This window comes from Sciurus carolinensis, chromosome 2, assembly GCF_902686445.1.
Source record: "Sciurus carolinensis chromosome 2, mSciCar1.2, whole genome shotgun sequence".
NCBI lineage: Eukaryota > Metazoa > Chordata > Mammalia > Rodentia > Sciuridae > Sciurus > Sciurus carolinensis.
The window spans coordinates 43307079-43327557 of record NC_062214.1 but is presented as its reverse complement, the minus strand read 5'-3'; the positions used below and the strand labels follow the sequence as shown (position 1 = coordinate 43327557).

The 20479-nt window shown below is 40.3% G+C and overlaps 1 protein-coding gene across 1 annotated transcript in view; it reads right to left on the bottom strand.

The window, feature by feature from the left end:
- Nucleotides 1-20479, bottom strand: part of Dtd1 (D-aminoacyl-tRNA deacylase 1) — a 205099-nt gene that overhangs the window by 163819 nt on the left and 20801 nt on the right. Inside the window, exon 4 of the mRNA XM_047540692.1 lies at nt 7612-7718. Coding sequence (XP_047396648.1) covers nt 7612-7718 — 107 coding nt within the window. The remainder of the gene's footprint in view (nt 1-7611; nt 7719-20479) is intronic.

Genomic DNA, 20479 nt, shown 5'->3' with positions numbered 1-20479 from the left:
CACACACACACACACACACACACCACACACAAACATACAGGATGAGCTCAGGGCAGTTCCTGAGCCCCTAAAAGCCCACTTGATCCAATTAGCACCCCACTTACCCATCCTAACATCCTCTTAAATGTTATAAATAGATTTAAAAAGATAAATGCCTTTTCAGTCATTAGACTACAGCCAAATCCTAGAATTTTGGTAAATGCCTCTATATAGTCAAAGTGTTTTATCTATTGGACAGACCTTTAAAACAATTATAGCAAGAACTGCCATTTTTTTTTTATTTCTATCACTTCCAGATCATTTTTCTCTCTCCATTACTAATACAGATATTTGAATAAGGTTTTCTACAAAACACCACTGAATGGCAGAACACTTTTCTATAATTACCTAAGGACTGTGAAGCTCCTGACAAATTACCTAAAAAGTTAAGAATTCATAATTAAAATCTTGAGTGTCTGTAATTAAATTATTGCTGTTCTCAATGTAGAAATCCCAAAGAAGTATAAACTTTACCCCTCTCCCTTGAGAATAAGAAGGATGCTGTTAATCTTTGGCAAGTCAAGTCAGTAAGGTAAGGCGCTTGATTTTTTAAAAAAACATACTCACAAATGAAGTTAGGAAATTAAAATAAGAATCTTCCAAAAACACGTATATAGGAAGAAACAAATAAAGCCCTTAAACTTTAAGTGCCCATTTAAACTTTAAGTGCCTTGTACCCATTAGTTCCTGAAACATCTGTTTTGTTCTGGTGAAATTAGAAATGTTTTATATGTCAAAGACAGAAGAAGAGCAGATCACAGTTCCAAATTGAGACAAATTCCCATAGCAAGGAACAAACTCTTGTCAATTTTTGCAATTTCACTAGTACATGCTATGGATTGTAAGAAGGTAAGATGAAGGTCAATTGATTGATCAAACTGTGGGTCCACAAGCAGAGAAACACATACATATATGTCCTGGAAAAGTTTCTTTTTAAGTCTACAGTGGACTGACAGGATACCTGTCTATATGGAAATGAAAGACTAAAATAAAAATGATTCCTGGGTGATCTCCAACTAGGAAGAAGCCAGCCTGTTTGGAAATGTGTACCAGGTTCCTGCCCTTTTCTACCAGATATTCATGCATGGGGCAAGCATTCCCCGCAAGCACTTACAAGGCAGGGTACAGATTCTGACTATTGGTGGCAGTGGACAGGGATGAGGGAGGCCAGGAAGCCACTCACCCCCTATGCCCACACCACTCCCAGGAGTATGGTGCTGATTTCACAACTCAAAGGAAAGCAGACATTCAGACTGAATGGATCAGAAAGCAGGTGTGATTCCACACAGGTAAGAGGTCTAGCCAGGTGTCCACCTAGTCCTGGTGGAGGCCTTCCATATAGCAGGCCCAGTCCCCAAAATCAGTATCACCAGCATACCCACTTTGACACCACAACCAACACCAAACAACAAAAATTATAATGAAGAAACAACTGATAGGTTCCTACTTTTTTATTTTAGTAACATTTTAGTAAAAACAAGGCAAGACTTTTAGTCAACTTTTGTTTTGTTTTGCAGTACTGGGGATTAAGCCCAGGGCCTTGCACACACTAAACAAGTGCTCTATCACTATGTCTCCCACTTTTATTTGATAAATTAATGTGAAGAAATGAACCCATATGATTGGAGTAAATGATAGAATCTGGGTATATTTTGGCAACTGGACTTGCAAACACTCCTGTGGCAAGCCAACTACTGGAGCCTAGTTTGGGCCACATAAACACTGAAGCTGAAGTCAACCAAAATTAGGGAACTAGAATCTAGGGTTTGAATGTCAAAAAAAAAAAAAAGTAAAAAAGGGAATACATACATACATTTAAACAAATGCCTATGACAAGACGCAAACTGGCATCAACATAATTGTTCCTAATACTCAGCACAATTCATTAGATCTGTCCCTCAAACTGAAACACGCAGCCGCGGAAAGCACATCTGGGCAACTGTGATGGGGCATCCCTGCACAAGTCACCTGTGTCCTTACCTGTCCTCGGTGTCATCTCCTGGACTACACAGCACATATTACTGAGAAGACTGCCTCTGTCACCATTAGTACAAACAAATGAAACTGAATGGCACTCTTTCCCCATTCCCTGCTCTGCACCGTGCATCTCCCTCAGACACTACAGTTTGAGGGGAGCTATGAATGGCTCTAATTTGCACACAGGGTCCAGGGTACAGGGACGGATGCTTGCTGATAAGACAAGCATACAGAGAAAATTATAGGAAAAACAGTGGTGATATTCAGAAAAGTGTAAAATTAGAAGCTTCACAAAATCAAAGGCACAGTTTTTCACTCGTCAACTCATCCCAGTGATTTGCCAATAAACATGTGAGTTAACTCAAAGATGTGTTCTTGAAAGTTCATTTTTTCAGCACTTTTCAGCGTTTCCATATTGTTAGGGCTTCAATTTCAGTCAATAAATGGGAAACATAAATAATTAATGGCAACACAATCAAGTAGGTGGGCCCTAGGCCTACCCAATTACTAAACACCCCTCCTCACTAGGAGAAACCCCCACCCACTTTCACACACATGCAACCACAACCACGTGAAGTCCAAGAAAAGAGCTCCCATGCAGGGCAAGGTCACTTAAGATTAAAAAAGAGCAAGAATAAGTTAATAATAGGAATGGTCTAGAGTGTTAAATCTCCTAGTATCTACCCACCTACTCACACGGGCAATCACACACTAGGTAATAATCAGGATGTTCCTTCCAGAATGGTGTCCTTCCACAAAAATTCAACAGGGAAAAGAGCGTCTGTCTGGTAGTTCTGCTACTACTTCTACACGTTCCTTTTGGAAATATGTCCTTCAGAGCAGGAACATAATGATCTTCTTCCAACTCTTTCTCACTGTCACAACATATCATGGGACCCACACAGCAGCCTAAAAATGCAACAGACATGCTGCTGATGTAGTCATAGAAAACAAGAACACACTACAGTGGCCAGTTCCAGAAGCAAGCAGAGATCTGGTTAAGGCAGGCAAACCACATTTACTAGCCCCTTCACCAGCGATAGACAGCTGCATCACTCATTGGCAAAGCTCTGAGACTCTTCGAAATAAGAATCTGCCCCTGTCTGAAATACAAGTTTGAGAACAATAACTGAAAACCCCTCTCTTCTCTTCATCCTAAAGGTCAGCTAAAAGCTTCAGTCCCCTGGAGGCCTTCCCAGCTCAGCACAACAGCAGTGGCATCGGCCTTTTTAGAACTCAGGACACTCTCAGCACAACCCGTGACCTGCAAGGCACCATGCCTCATCACACACCACTCTCCCAGGAACACTTCCCAGGGTATGGCAGTCAACAAGACACAGGGAGCCCAAGTTTTAGGAGTGGTGTGGACCAGTGAGAAGCAAGGTAGAAAGATGATAACAGATGGTGCCAAGTCTGTGAAATAAACTACCAAGGCAACACGACAGTGACTGGGGAAGCATCCTTGGGACTGAGAGGGTCAGAGAATCTCCTCCTCTGAGGAGGAGACACTAGAACTGAGACAAGAGCCAGAAAAAGGAAAGACTCCAGTTCTCAGACTGGAGAGGAGGCAAGAGCAGGTGCAGAAGATGGAGTGAAAGATGTCAGAGAACAGACAGGACAGCCACAGATGCCTGGTTAACTAGGGCCTTGGTAAATGATAGAAAGGAACTTAAATTTTCATCTAAAAGCATGTAAAGGAAAAGCCTGAACTGCATGGCACTGTGACGTTCCCCAAGTTGTCTTACGTCGATATGCCTTTCACCATTACTGGACTTTCAGGCTTACAGTGCCCTACATCTATCCCCAAGAACAAGAACTTGGTGGCAGCACTTTTTTTTTTTTCCCCTTTCTCATGGTACCCAGCATACCCATCATTTCCCAGAAAGACACTTGATGCATATATACACAAAGACACAACCACACAGGCACACAAAGACAAACATACATCTATATATTGTTCATTTGTGCAGATGGTTTAAAAAGCCTATATTGAAAAACATCTGGCCAAAAGAACCATTTTTCTGTAATGTAGAAACTTGCCAAAAGAACCATTTTTCTGTAATGTAATTGTAGCTGTTCATAATATAATAGGGAAATAAAACACTTAGAATTAAAAGCTTGGTTGATAGAAACACATATTTATGTATCAGTAAAATGAATTTAGCCATGCTCTTCCTATCAACACAAAAGCAAGCCAAATAGCTATTTCCTGTAAAAGGAAGCCCTTCTATTTGAAAGGGAAAGGAGAAAGAGGCCATAGGCAGAGGCCAGCACCAGTCACCAAGGTCCCTTCTGTGCCTGCTTGCTGCCACCTTCTGGAGAGGTGGAGGACAGACCTGTGCAAATTTCTAGGGTCAAGAAATGTATACAAATAATTGAAATTGGATAATTCAGGCATTTGAATTAGGATTGAGAAGCACCTAAAATCTTTTTTTAACATAATAAGTCAACACAGTTTGTTAGAAGATTTTTAAAATTTTTCCCATTTGGGCTTGTTTTTTATTTTTAGGGTTGTTTGGTTTTTTATTATATATACCTCAGATGTACAACATGATGCTTTGATATACATAGTAAAGTATGGTTAAATAAATTACCTATTCATCATTTTGCATAGGTACCTTTTTTCTTGTGTGTTGAGAATGCCTAAAATCTATTCTCATAAACAAATTTCCAGTATACAATATGATATTGACTACAGTTCTCATATTTTATACTACATCTCCAAACTTATTCTCCAAGATAACAGCATCTCCAACCTAAACAAGAAAATGAGTTATCATTTAAAGAAAGTTGATGATCCAAAAAGTTTAATGGATAACTCTACCATTTCCAGAAAAATATTTATAATGAAAAACAATGTTTGACTTATTAAAATTTTTCTAGAGCCAGGCATAGTGATGCACACCTGTACTGTCAGCTATTCAGAAAGCTGAGACAGGAGGATCACAAGTTCAAGACCAGTCTAGGCATCTTAGAAAGACTCTGTCTCAAAACTAAAAAGAGCCAGGAATGTAGTTCATTAGGAGAATACTTGCCTAGTTTATGCAAGTCCCTCAATTCCAGCCCAGCACTGGAGAGGGGGGGGAAAAAGGCCAATGGGAATAAGATGGATGAGTAAGAAAAATAGACTGAGTTGCCTGAGAGATGACAGAGGGCATGTGCAACCCTGCTGAAGGTAGAGGGGCGGGCTCCAAGTCCAGGCCAGTCTGGCTCCACAGGCTGCACCACTTGCAGTCACACAGGGCCCACTATGCACAGAGTCCTTGGTTTAAAACTCTGCTATCACCATCTTTAAATTCTTTTATTTTTCTTCGGTCATGTTGCCTTTTTCTCATAAATGCCACATAGCTTAGAATCCCTAATTAAAGAATCTCTAAGTTCCCAAAGAATATCAATATGAAGGAGAAGAAAAAAAGGTTGCTACTTGAGGATCAAATAGTACAAAGGAAACCATCTTAAGGTTCTTGGTAACTTTTGAACAAAAGGACTCGCTTTCATTTTGCACTAGGTCTCAAAAAATATGCAATTATGGTGCATTTCCTGGCCCAGGGGGAGAGGCTGGCCTCAGATCAGGAAGGGAAGCTCTGCTACCATAGGGGGAGGAGGTGACAGAGAAGCAGGGTCAATGCCACCCACTAGCTTCTTTTTCTGAAAAGCAGAAAGAGTTATCTGCCATGAGGAGTAAGAGTACAGACAAGGTGGAGGAGGTCAAAGTTCATGTAGGGTGGAGAAATCTGGTAGACTCCACCTTAACCAGGTATTAAGGTTAACATCACCAATAATAAAACAAATCAACATCATGTACTGTTGGGGCCTGATCTCCTGAAGTCATGGAGAGTGCACCCTGAAGAATCTGAACATGGAGTTCCTGTTTAGTAGCTGAACCAAGGAGGCTGGAATGCTGAACGCAGCAAGACAGCAAGAACTCCTCATGCTAAGCTAATTCTTGTGGGGTATGATGATCCTGATTAAGGAGAAAAATAAGGACCCAACTGTACTACCTGCTACACACTTTAGGTGTGTTTCCTGGTATTTTATGAGAACATAGCCTGTTTTGTCACTGGGAAAAATGTTTTCTTAATACTAGCAAACAAGTTCATTGTTTTCAATATGTTATGCCTTAGTTAAGATTTAACCTCACATGCCCTATAAAAGATGTGCTGTGCAAGAACAAAGCAGTCTGCAGCTTTGCAGGCTCCCCAGGATACTCCCAATAAACAAATTGTCAATTTTAGGACCCAGAGTCTTCGTGTATAATTGCGAGACCGAACACTCAGCAGTAGTTCATTCGCAGCATGTACCTCCTGATATGACTGATGCATTAAGGACATGACGAGATCACTTTTAAGCTATTTGATATTCCTGCCAAAATGTACAACCTCAGTGTAATCACAGAAAACCCAAATGGAGACATATTCTACAAAATAACAGATCAGCACTCTTGAAAAGTGTCAAAGTTATGAAACACAAAGAGAGGCCAAGCAACAGTCAAAGATGGGAAAAAGCAAAGAAGAAATGACAATTAAATGCACATGGAATTTTGCAGTATTCTAGAACAGAAAAAAGACAGTTAAAGATAGTGAAATTCAAAAGTTTGTAATAGAGTTAACAGTTTTGAATCAATGTTAATTTCAATGTCTATCATGGTACTATGTTTATGTAAGACATTAAAACTAAGGGAAGCTGGGTAAAGAATATATGGAGCCGATTTTTCAACTTTTCTGCAAGTCTCAAATTCATGTGGATTTTTCATTTGTGATTTTTTAAATGCTGTTAGTAATTCCACAACCCTTGGTTACCACCTTGGAAGTCTAGCGCTACTGCATCAGACATGTTCCTATCTCTCTATCAATACAAAGAGTTAGTAACAAAATGAAAGTTTCTAGTTCCCTTAAAAATATGGTTTTATACCAGTCATAGAGCCACAGATTTCTACCATGCTTCTCCCACATGACTGCATCATTACACAGCATCCTGGTAAGGGAGGGAAAGCTGGGAGGGAAGAACAGGAACATTCTTTTAGTTCCTACTTCTCTGCCCATAAGAGTCACATGTCTCTATCAAGTGGGTACATTAATTAAAGCTTTTGAAAGTGTGTTGAGCACAATGAAACCACATAGGTTGCAAGGATTATCTCACATTTACTTTCTCTATATTAACTATGATTTTCCTGAAATCTGGGTCAGACATTGCTTTAGAAGGATTTACAAAGAACCTTGGGTGGCACATCTACCCATACCTGGTACAGAATCCACTCCAGATAACCATTTGGAATGGGTGAACCTGCCAGAGCTGAGGCTCTGCTGCCACCCAGTGGCAGATAGACATCATGGCACGTGGTCCAAGAACAGAAGCCCAGAAGAGCTAAGCTCTATAAAGGACATTTTCTCTGTATTGTCCCAGCCTACCGCATACTCAGAAGTTAATATTGCAAACATGAATTCTTGGGAAAAGAGGTATTAAAATAAATACAAGGTTACAGTGATGAAATGCTTCCTCCAACTTAGACTGAGGACTGCTCCCAAGACTAAATCAAAGCTAAGACATGTTCCTGGTATTCAGGAGACTAACCTGGGTCTCCAACTTCAGGCTTACCTGCTTTGGGTCCGAGGTAGCAGCACCAGGAGCAGGGGATTCCAGTTCTATGGTTACAGGCCCATCATTCTGAATGTGTACCTGCATATAGGCACCAAACTTGCCATCTGAAAGAACAATTCAAATAGTTATAGAGATGGAGACCCCAGTTACCCCGTCTTTAGAGCACACCTATATCAATGGAATCTGAAACCTGAGCAGTAGGATCGGCCAGTCAACACAGCACAAGATGGCTGGCCACCTAAGGAATGAGGGAAAGGCAAGTTTAAGCAGCAAAAATATCCCCTCATCCCAAAAGACTTGGCAAGAAAGAAAGGTCTGGTAACACAAAGGGAGAGATAGAATGGGGGCAACAGCATGTAATACAGCCGGAGGGTAAACTGGCCTGACCACTCTTGGGGGATCATCTTAGCACTCGATCTAGTAACCATGGAGGGCCACTCTGCTCTCAGGCCTGCTGGGCTCAGGCAGGCCTCATGCCCTGGGGTTCTGCAGACACCAGAACCCACCCCAAACTGAGTGACCTCTGCAAGCTTGTTCCCACTACAAACCCACAGTTTTCACTATAGATTCTTCCTCAGCCAGTTTCCTCCCTCTAATGATCCTTAATCTCAGAGGAACTTAGCAAAGTAAGTACACCCACTCTTGGTTTTCTTGGGCCCACAGTAAGTAAGTGGTACTGGAAATTGTACTAGAAGCTGTTACCATTTTTATAGGCAAGATTACTCTAGTCCCTTCCAGGGAGTCAAAGGTGCCCAAATACTACTGACTTTTCATGATCTCCTATCAGATTAAAGTGGCCATTCAAACTAGCAAAGCTTTTGTTTTACCTATGTCAGACTAGCTAAAAAGACATCAGCTGGGAAGGAAATCATGTGTTTAATTGCATGCTAAAATTATGGCTACAATTAGTAGCAAATTTCAGCGGCTGCACTCCTCAGGGAGGCTGAAGGCAGACTCAGGAGGAAAGGAATTATTTCCGACCTTGAATTTCTGTTGCCAGGATATACAGCAATGCTTCACGGTGTTTATCATTCCAAGTAGCAAGAAATTTATTTTCTTTTCCTGTTTTTCTTCAGTTAACTAGAGAACTATTATCTGAATTTCCATTCGTACACACAATAAATCCAAAGACATGTTTTAAGAGGTCTTAAACTGGTAACTTTTTTCCAGTCCAGATCAAAGGGTGAAGTCCCCAAGAAAAATTACACTGACCAGAGAAAATAAATATAATTTTTTAAATAAAAGACAAAAACATAGCTACAAAACTACATCTGGGCTCCTTCAATGACATAATCAGGTTGTTCTTAAATATAAGCCTCAGAGTTCCACCCAGGGCTTCAGGATAATCACATGTCAAACACATGTTTCAGGCAGGAAGACTCCCAGCTGGGGTCCCAGCAGCCACAGACTGTTCTCCAACAACAGCTGTCTAAGCATACCCCTAGAAACCCAACTGGAAGTCGGCAGTTTGCTACAGGATTCACCATTTACCTGCAAAGGCTGGTGGTGTCCATGCCCCTTTGGTCAATGCCAGACTGGTTTTCCCCACTCACCAAAAAGACCCACAATGCCTCTCCATGGTTTAGTTTGTTCCAGGACAACAGCAGGACAGTCACCCTGGGGCAATTACGAGGATGAATGAGAGAATACCATAAACATGCAGTCTCAGTCACTATTATCATCACACCTACCATTGTCCCTGGTTGCATTTGGGCAAGTGGGGCACAGCACAGAAAACTATATCAAAACAAGCATACTACTGAAGAAAAATGGGAAGAATTAAAGGAGTGCACTATTGCTTCTTGGCCTGATTGCAATCAAGTCTGCATTCTCTCTAGAGCATGGGCATGACCTGCTGGGGCTCAGCCTACCTCTGGGGACTGTTAGGGAACTTGAAGACTCAGGTTGGTCCACCTGAACACATATCCTAAAAGCACCTCTTCACTACCAAGGAGGCAACTCACCAGCCAGGCATCTTCTCTGTTCTACTTTCAATGTGCCCAGAACCTGAGCAGGGAAAAAGGGCTTACTACTGGAAACCCCAACACTGGGTATACAGACTGGGGACATGAAGAAATCAAGCAAAGAAGTGGCACTAGGGGGGAGCTCAAAATAAGTCCATATTCAGGCTAGGGTCACCACTCAGCTGCAGGAATTTGATCTGGACACACAGGATTGCCCCAGAGCATGTGGGAGTGGCCCTGGGTTGCTGGTATCTGAGACAGCTCGTCCCTAAAGGGCAGAGCTGCTTCTACGGAGACAGGAGTGCACCTCAGCATTCTTGTCTTCCTAGAGGATTTGCCAAATGCCAGTGTGCCATGCTGAGACAAAGAGTCCATCACAATGGCAGATGCCAGCATCAAGGGGCCTGGAAGGAAGAGGCAAAGGCTCTGCAGCCTTCAGCAGAGACTAGAGGCTCCAGAAAAGATGTTTCCTCCGAGACATAACTGGGAAGATCAAATTTGTCAGCAAATGGGAACATTATAGACCTTTAGACACTGACAGTTAAGTTTTTCAGAATGTGAATACCACTATGTGTGCAGCAGGAGAACCAAGGCTCAATTCCATTCCACAGGGTCATGGAGGGGTCTGGAAGAGCAACCCTGGAATTTTGTGGATTCTCATCTTTTTTTTCAGGCCTTTAAAATAGATTTTACTTTTTAAAAGTTATTATGTGCTTTACAGGAAAATAAAAACACAAAGAAAGAACAAAGTCATCCAGTTGCAGGCAGCTTAGATGGCTATGTCCCTCCAGGTCATGCATTCACATATGCAGCATTCCATTTTGTGTGATCGAGATCATAGTGTGTATCATGCTTTTCCACACATTATGAATATTCACCAATTCAAAATCCCAGAACTACATGAGTGTTTTTGATAACCAAGAATACACTACACCAATCAGTCTGTTACATGGTCTCCTCATCTTGAGGTACTCTGCTTGGCTCCACAGAGGTTCAACCATTTGAAGAAGACACCACCTCAGGGCAGCAAGTATCTCAGGTCTGGAACTTCAAGGTACTGGGAGAAGGGACAGGCCCTTTGTCCGAGACCAAAAATGCCTAATCACAGGAGAGCAAGGGTACCTGTCACTAAGAAGCCAACCTTAATCCCAAACCTAAGAGCTAAAAACAAGGGGCAGTGACAGAAACAAATAATTGGATGGGAAACACCTAAGACCAAAATTCACATTCAGCTAGGAGATCAAGTTCCCAGCTGAGCTTAAGTTCTGAGGTCATGGATTCAGGACCATCAAGGTAGTACTTTTTGCATAAATGGAGATTCAAGGCAGAGTTTTCTCTGACCATCAGGCTTTGCTTAGGCATCTCTAGGTTTGACTGGGCCTGGCATCATTGTGCCTCAGGTATCTTTGTAGGAGGCTGAAGGCTGCCTGGTCTTCTAATGGAGGCACAAAGGAGCCTATGAAGGGATACTGCAGTGTATGAGGCCCCAAAGGACCTGCAAGGACACTTGTGTGACACAGCTCAGACAAAGCTGCTGAGTGAAGCCAGACTTAACCAGGCATGAACATCCCTCTGCCAAGAGAAGCCAAATTAAGAAACCAGGGAGGGCCAGGGGCAGTGGAGCATGACTCAGGAGGCTGAGGCAGGAGGATTGCAAGTTCAAGGTCAGCCTCAGCAAGTTAGTGAGACCCTCAGCAACTTAGCAAGACCCTGTTTCAGAATAAAAGATTTTTTTTTTTAAGTGCTGGGTATGTAGCTCAACAGAAAATAGTCCCTAAGTCCAATCCCCAGTGAAAGAAAGAAACAAACAAGTTAGCCAATCAACAAACCCACAGGGAGTGGCTTCTGAGTTCATCAGGTCATAGGATTTGTTTTCAGACTTAAATTCCTTTGGACTTGCATATGATACAGAATTTAACTTTGACCTGTAATTTCTCCCGGGGCTATGACAATGGGAAAGGATGTACATTCAAATTCAGTGCATGTTCATGTTATTGGCATCTGATAATGAGTATCCCATTTATCTTATTATTCCACTGTATTAAGATATATCACTTAACCTCGCTGCAGAACTGTGGCTGTGCTGGGCTGGGAAGAGTGGCTGGAGGCAGCACAGAACACAGCCTAGGGAACAAATCTTCACTATAAGAGCAGAGAGGCCTTGACGAGCTTCATAGCAGGGTTTTGACCCAGGTCAGAGCCTCTTGGAGCAAAAGACATATGGCAGGAACAATCTCAGAGAGTTTCAAAGGTGGACTGGAAAAACTAAACTGGTAACCCTTCCCTGAGCAGGGAGCCCCCACAGCCAGAGTGAGCCTCTGCTCAGAACTACCTTCCACCTGCTCCTATCTCCACCCAGGAGGAGAGCCATAGTCCTCAGGAAGGTACAGGAACTCTCTTTACTACCCTCCTCTACACACACACATACACGCACACACACACACACACACACACACACACACACACACACAGAGTTGTTCTTGTCATTATTGTTGAGAAGCAAGAGACAATAATCCTTAAAATCTTTTCCATCTTAAAAGTATGTTATTACCACAGCACACACTTCTGTGGGGAGGTGGTTCACTCAGGCTGCAGTGTTGGGCAGAGCATGAAGGAAGACCCAGCTGGAGGCAGGAGACCCAGGAAAAGGCTGTCAGAATTATTCAGATTAGAAATGATGACAGCGTGGGCTGGGTGCCTGCAGCAGAAGTGGCATCCTGTTCCCAGATTCTGCATGTGTGTCAAAGGGGAGGCTGGGAGGATTTGCCAGTAGACCAGGCTTGGGGAAGAAGAATCATGCAAAACACTGAAGTTTGGGATCATAAGTTCATTTATTAGAAAATAATACTAAAATACTAAATGAAATAAGGAAAAACTGGAAAAAGAAATCAAATAAACCACACAACAGAAAGTAAAGATGATAAAATCAAAGAGTGAAGACCAAAGCAAAACAATGAAATAAGAATGCAAAACAGGCACACCTGTAATCTCAGAGGCTCAGGAGGCTGAGACAGGAGGATCGTGAGTTCAAAGCCAGTCTCAGCAAAAGCGAGGTACTAAGCAACTCAGTGAGACTTTGTCCCTAAATAAAATATAAAATAGGGCTAGGGATGTGGCTCAGTGGTCGAGTGCCCCTGAGTTCAATTCCTAGTACCCAAAGGAAAAAAAATAATGAAAAAAAAAAAAAAAAAAAAAGACTTGATGAATTAACTGAAGAGCTAGTTTTCCGAGAAAATGTAAAATCCTCTAAGGGGGATAAAAGGAAATATAATAAACAAAACTACAATAAGAAAAGAGCTATGACTCTAGATACAGAGAACTCTCTAAATCATTAAAATATATATATAAATTATCTTCCAGTAAACTTGAAATCCAGATGGGATGTAGACTATGGGCAAAAGGATTTGAGGGGTGCTGGGAAACTGACCAGAACAATAGCCAAGAAAGTCCAGTCCACAGGGTTTTACTAAAAAGTTCTATTACAACAACATAATTCTCGTTTCATTTAAATTGGTTCAGACCATATAAAAAGATTAAAAGTTTTCCAACTTATTCTATAAGGCTAGTACTGCACTAACATTGGACATGAATACAGGAAAAAAGTGCAGGCCCATTTCTCCAAATACAAATGCAAAATTTCTACATGAATACTTGAGAAATCTCTTGTAGGCATATGCAGTGGCCAGTGAAGGTTTACCCAACATAGCATATGATTAGGAAATATATTAAGTTAACCCTAAGAGAAAAAAAGGCTGGAAAAAATCAACTTCTGATCCTGTTTAAAAATGAAACTCTTAGGAGCAAGGGAAGGCCACTTCTTTAACTTTAAAATGACCAGATAGGGACTTTTTTCTGGCAGTCATATGCAGGTAAAGTATCATGAATAATCTTTCTCACCTCCCAAAAGCAGCAAAGCAATACATTTTTTTAGTGGTGAGGATGTGGGGAAAAAGGTAGACTCATGCATTGCTGGTGGGACTGTAAACTGGTGCAACCACTCTGGAAAGCAGTATGGTGATTCTTCTGAAAACTTGGAATGGAATCATCATTTGACCCAGTTATCACACTCCTTGGTATATTTCCAAAGGATTAAAATCAGCATACTACAGTGATGCAGTCACATCAATGTTTATAGCAGCTCAATTCACAATAGCTAAGGTATGGAACCAACATAGGTGACCCTCAACAGATGAATGGATAAAGAAAATGTGGTATATATACACAATGGAATATTACTCAGCCATAAAGAAGAATGAAATTATGGTATCTTCAGGTAAATGGATGGAACTGTAGACTGTCATGCAAGTGAAATAAGCCGATCCCCAAAAAACCAAAGGTTGAATGTTCTCTCTGATATGCAGATGTTAACACATAATAATGGGGAAATAGAAGTTCCCTGGATTAGACAAAGAGGAATAAAGGAAAGGGAGGTTGAATAGGCATAGGAAAGACAGAATAAATCAAACATAACTATGTTCCTATATGAATACGGTGAAACTCCAAATCATTGTCAACCACAAGAAAGGGATCCTACTTAGAATAAGTTATACTCCAGGTATGCATAATATGTCAAAATATACTCAACTGTCATGTATATCTAAAAAGAACAAATTTTTTTAAAAGCAATCACTTTTTTTTAATGGGGCTGGTTAAGCAAATATCTCAAGACTGTTGCAAAGACCATGGGTGGAGACTAATAGAGTGGGTGACAGTGTGTAAACTAACAGGATATATGTACACTCTCAAAGCATCTCCAAACAAAACATTTACCAACTACAGAGAGGACAACAGTAGCTGGCCAGGGAGAAATATGTCAGACGATGAGATATGTGGACATCATATACCCACCAACCTGGTGCCCTCAGAAGAGCACAAGCTTGCTGTTGCAGCATTCCTGCCCAAGTCACACAACCTCAACCCAGTCATGAGATGACACCGGCAGATGCTCACTGAAGGGCATTCTACAAGGAACTGCAAAATTAAGTGACTCTTCAAAAGGGGTTTGGTAAGAAAAGACAAAGACTGGGGAACCCTCACACATTGGGAGAGACTAAGGAGATATATCAACCAAATGCAATATGGAATTCTGGACTGGATCCTGGGCCAGAAAAAAGGATATGAGCCAAACCCAAATTAAGTCATAATAAGTTATCAATGTCCTTGTTTTGATAACTGTACTCTGTAAGATGTTACCAAGGGAAGTTGGGTAAAATATTCCATGTGTGTAACTTTTCTGTAAGCCTAAATTATTTCCAAATGAAAAGTTCAAAACATAAATACTTTTCAAAAATATTTTGGTCAGCCAGCATTTTAGTTAGTTCAATTGAAAGTTTGTTTTGTTTTTGTTTTGCCTAAGCTACTGGATGACTGGCATTGCCACCAACTGAGATGGGGAAGCCCACAGACATCATGGTTTAGGTCAGGAAATAAGAACATGAGCTCAGTGTAAGACAAGCTAAATTTGAGAGATCTCTTTAAACGTCCAAGTGGGGATATGTAATGAGGCATCCAGGAAGATGGGACTGAGTGTAGGGATGGGAATCCAGCCCAGAAGGAGAAATTTTGGAGTCACGACATGCAGATGATCTTCAAAGTCAAGAGACTGAACAAGATCACCTGACTGAGTGTACATCAGGAAAGATCAAAGAACCAAGCCCTCCAAAGCTAAGAAGTGGCAGGAGTGGCGGTCAGAGTGTAGCTCACTAGTAGAATACTTGCCTAGCGAGTGGAAGGCCCTAGGTTCCACCCCCAGCACAGAAGGAGGAGAAAGAGGAGGAGGAGGGGAAGGAGGAGGAGGAAGAAGAGGAGGAGGCCAAAGAAGGAGGAGGAGGAAGATACCTTGTCATCAGGGGCATGATACTGAAAAGAAGCAATCAGTGAAGTACATGAAAGGAGTGGAGTGCAGAGTCCTAAAAGTCCAGTGAAGATGTGTTTCAAGGAATGAGGAAGTAACAGGATCAAATCCCACTGGTGGCACCAATGAGCTGAGGACCACAAGACTGACTCCGCCAAGAGGAGGGCTGGAGCCCTGGTCAAGGGCAGTTCTGGTGGAGGGGCAGGGCAAAGACTGGCTGAGGTGGATTTCTGAGCAAATGAGAGGATAAGAATTAGAGACTGACAGTATGTTCAGAGATCCTGTGGCACACTGGAGTAGGGCATGGGGAGGGAGTTGGAAGGAAAGGTGGGACTCAGAGAGGGTTCCTCTAAACTAGAAAATGAACAGCATGTTTACAAGTGAAAGGGAACAACACAGGAGAACAACAACTGACTTAGGAAAAAGGGGAAGATGTCTCAGCTTTGATGTGCAGCATAAGGGTCAGCCACTGTAATGCAGGGAAAGTTGGTTCCCAGGGCAGATGCTGGCAGGTAGAGTTGGGGGAACCTTTGGAAGTTCTCTTCTGAGCACTCAGTTTTCTTAGGGAAAGAAGTACAGTCAACAGTGAAGGAGAAGATGAGAGATGGGATACAGTAGTTTGAGGAACAAGAACAGGTACAAGGAAGAGCAGAATGAATGAACATGTCAGTGTATTACAACTGCTAGGCAGTACTGTAATTGCAGGGCAAGGTCACAACGTAAGAGTAGTCAGTGGAATGATGTTTTCTTCAGCCATATTCAACTGCACAGGTGCAGATGCAGATGCAAAGCAGGCAGAGAGCTGGTACTAACCAGGGTTGGAGTTTGGCCAAGTGAGGTCAACAAACCTTGACTAAACTTTGTATGCATGGACTTCAGGATTAATGCATTTATGAACATAAGGCATTCTAAATAAAAATAACAAGGATTGCTCTCTGAAAGTAGACAAGCTGATTTTAAAATTCATCTAGAGTAATAAATATTTGAGAATAGCTAGGAAATATCTAAAGAGTAATGTTGGAGAACTCACCTTACTTGCTCTGAAAACATAGTAAAAGCAACTCAGTAACTAAAATAGTTTGTCTTCAATATATACACAGAGGAAAAAAACAGAAAAGAAACAATGTAAATGTTCATAAATACATGTAAGATTTTAACATGAGATAAAGCCAGAATCTCAAATTAGTGAAGGTAAAGTGGTATTTAAAATAAATGTCTTTACTTCATGTACAAACAGAAACAACATGTATCCCATTTGTTTACAATAAAAATAAATTAAAAAAAATAAAGTTGCTCAGGCTCAAAAAAATTATTTGGAATAATGATAAAAACAAAATAAATAAATAAATAAATAAATGTCTTGGGGAAACCATTTAGTAAACATGAAAAAAAAGATGAATTTTGAATTCATGCTCCACATTTATACAGGATAAACGCCAAAGAGACCAAAGATTTTAAGTTTTTAAATGAAAGTATAAAAGCACTAGGAAAAAAATGGCCTAATTTCTTAAAACTTTGGAGCAGAAAGTATTATAGGAATCATAGAAAACTAAAATTCAAAATCTAGCAGACATTTCAAAAACTTGATTATAAACTATGGAAGGGTCAAAATTTTAGGTCCAGCGAACAAACCCTTAAGCAAAGTCAAAGCACAAACAATAAAATGATGAAAAACACTTGCAATTCAGCATACATAAAAAAGCTCACAGAAATAAAGAACCTGACAAATGTCGGAAGGAAAATGAACAAAGCCCGTGAACAGTTGACAGGAAAAGAAACACAAATCACTCCAATATCTGAAAAGTGCTCAACTACACTCTGCAACAAGAGATCTATTAGACCCTAGGGTCAATCCCTATTTCACAATGCACTGTTGACAAACTTAGGAGGAATAGGACAGTCTCACACACTGCCAAAAGGAACAACACCTAACTGGCACTATCTATCAATCCCATTTCCAAGAATTTGTCCTACAGGTGTATCTGTCTGCATATGAAGTGATGTATGTACAAATTTATTCAGTGTAACACTGTTGTTTTTAAGACACAAAAATTAAAAGGAACCCAAGAGTACAACAATACACACCAGACCATGTTCCTTGCCATAAACACTCTGCGGCTGCTAAAAAAGAAGAGATGTGTGGAAGTCTCTATGAACTGATATGGAAAGAATCTCCAGGACATACCATAAAACTCTTAAAGAGCAAGATGTAAAACAGCATATTTTACATTGTCTTCTGCATTAAAAGAGAGATACATACTCACATCTCTTCACATTTGCATAAAGAAACACTGGATGGATTGAAAAATATTAAAGTAAGGGAAACAGATTGGACAGGGACAAAAGGAAGAGTAAAACTTCCTCTTTTTGATGTCTGAACCATCTGATCGAACCATCTGATCAAACCATCTATTCAAACACTGATTAGAAGAAAAAAGTTGGAGGACTGCCCAATAGAGTGGTACTGGCATAAGGGCAGACATATAGAACAATGAAAATGAACTTAAAGTCCAGAAATAAACCCATACACATATATGGTCACTTGATATTCAACAAGGGTGCAAAAATCATTATTGAGTGGTGAAAGAATAGCCTTTTCAACTGATAGGATAACTGGATAAATACATTCCCCAAAATGAAGCTAAATCCTTACCTCACACCATATATAAAAGTTAACTCAAACCAGGCACGGTGGCAGACACCTATAATCCCAGCGGCTCAGGAGGCTGAGGCAGAAGGATTGTGAGTTCAAAGTCAGCCTCAGCAACTTTAGCAAGGCCCTAAGCAACTCAATGAGACCCTGTCTCTAAATAAAATACAAAATAGGGCTGGGGATGTGGCTTTGTGGTCAGTGCCCCTGAGTTCAATCCCCAGTACCCACAAAAAATAAAATAAAAAATAAAAAATTAACTCAAAATGGGTCAAAGACCTTAATGTAAGAGTTAAAACTATAACTGAGAAGAAAACATAGGATTCATCTTCAAGATACTGGAATTTGGCAAGGGTCTTAGATACAGCATCAAAAATATCTAAGCATCAAAAGGAAAAAATTAAAATGGATTTCATCAAAACTAGAAACTTCTGGGCCTCAAAGAATACTATCACAGAACTGAAAGGACAACCCATAGGGAGGAAGAGAATATTTGCAAATCACGTATCTGACAGGGTTCTAGTATTTGGAAATACATAAATTAGTAGTACAGGCCAGGCATGATGGTGCATGCCTGTAATCCCAGTGGCTCAGGAGGCTGAGGCAAAGGATCATGTGTTCAAAGCCAGCTCAGCAATTTAGGGAGGTCCTAAGCAACTTAGCAAGACTCTGTGTCAAAATAAAATATAGGGGCTGGGGCTGGGGCTCAGTGGCAGAGCGCTTGCCTAACACATGTGAGGCACTGGGTTCGATCCTCAGGACAACATAAAAATAAATAAACAAAATAAAGGCACTGTGTCCATCTACAACTAAAAGATTTTTTAATAAAATATAAAAAGAGCTAGGGATGTCACTCCATGATTAAGAGCCCCTATATTTAATCCCCAGTACCAAAAAAAAATTACTATTACAACTCCACAACAAAAAGAAACAACACAATTTTAAAATGAACAAAGGACTTGAATAAAATTTCTCCAAAAAAGAAATACAAGGAGGGGCTGAGGGAGAGATGAATAATAGGTGGAATTATTCTCTATGATATTGCAATGGTGGAGACATGTCATTATACATTTGTTCAAACCTGTAGGATATATGGTACCAAGATTCACTAATGTTAAATTATGGACTTTGGTTAATGTATCAATTTTGGCTCATCAACTGTTTAACAATTTTATCAAACCAATGCAAGATGAGGAGGGGGCATAGGGAGGTATACAGGAACTAAAATTTTTAGCTTACTTTTTCTATAACCTAAAACTGCTTTTAAAAGTTTTTTTAATTTTTTAAAAGTAAATTGATAGAAAAGGGAAAAAAAGAAGATATACAAATGACTGATAAGCACATGAAAAGAAGCTTGTATTACTCATCATTAGGAAAGTCCAATTAAAACCACAAAGATGTACCACTCCATACTCATTAGGATGCCTATAATTTAAAAAAAAATAGTAGATGTTGGCATGAATACAGAAAATTGGACTCCTCATACATTGTTGGTAGGAATGTAAAATGGTTCGACTGCTGTAGAGTAGTTTGGCAGTATCTAAACCACATGACTCCACAATTTCACTCCTAAGTATGTACTCAAAAGAATCAAAACCAGGTATTCAAACAAAATGTTCATAAATGTTCCAGCAGCATTATTCAAAATAGCAAAAAGGTAAAAACAACCCAAATGATCATCAATGAATGAACAAAACGTGATATATTCATGCAATGGAATATTATTCATTAAAAAGAAATGAGGTACTGATACAAGCTATAACATGTGAGAACCTTAAACACATTATATACTAAGTGAAAGGAGCCAGACATAAAGGGTCATACAGTACAGTTTCATTTATATGAAATGTCAAGAACAGGTAAGTCCAGTGAATGAAAGCAGATTAGTGGTTTCCAGGGCCTGGGGACAGGAGAGAATGGAAAGTTGACTGTTAATGGGTATGGCATTGCCTTTTGGGGTGATGAAAATCCTGTGAAACCAGAGAGTAACAATGGTACCTAACACTATGGCTGTATTAAATGTCACTGAATCTATACTTTAAAATGGTTAATTTTATGTAATGTGTATTTTGCCACAGTAAATAATATTAAAAATAATTTGAAAAAGTAAAACAAATCCTTGAACGAAAAATAAATGATTAACTTAAATTCAAATGAAAGGTCAAACTCCAGACTGACCACGATCAAAGGACAAATCAGTCAACTGGAAGGACTCACTCAGGATACAGAAAAGATAAAGAATGATTAAGAAACCGTACCACTTATACTATTAATCTGCTCAATCAATCCTGGGTTTGAAGAACATAAAAAGAGAGTCAATTAATTTATCAATATTTCTGAATTTCTAGACTCTGAATCAATAAGGCTTTGAACTCTTCCTATTTCTCCTGCTGAGTG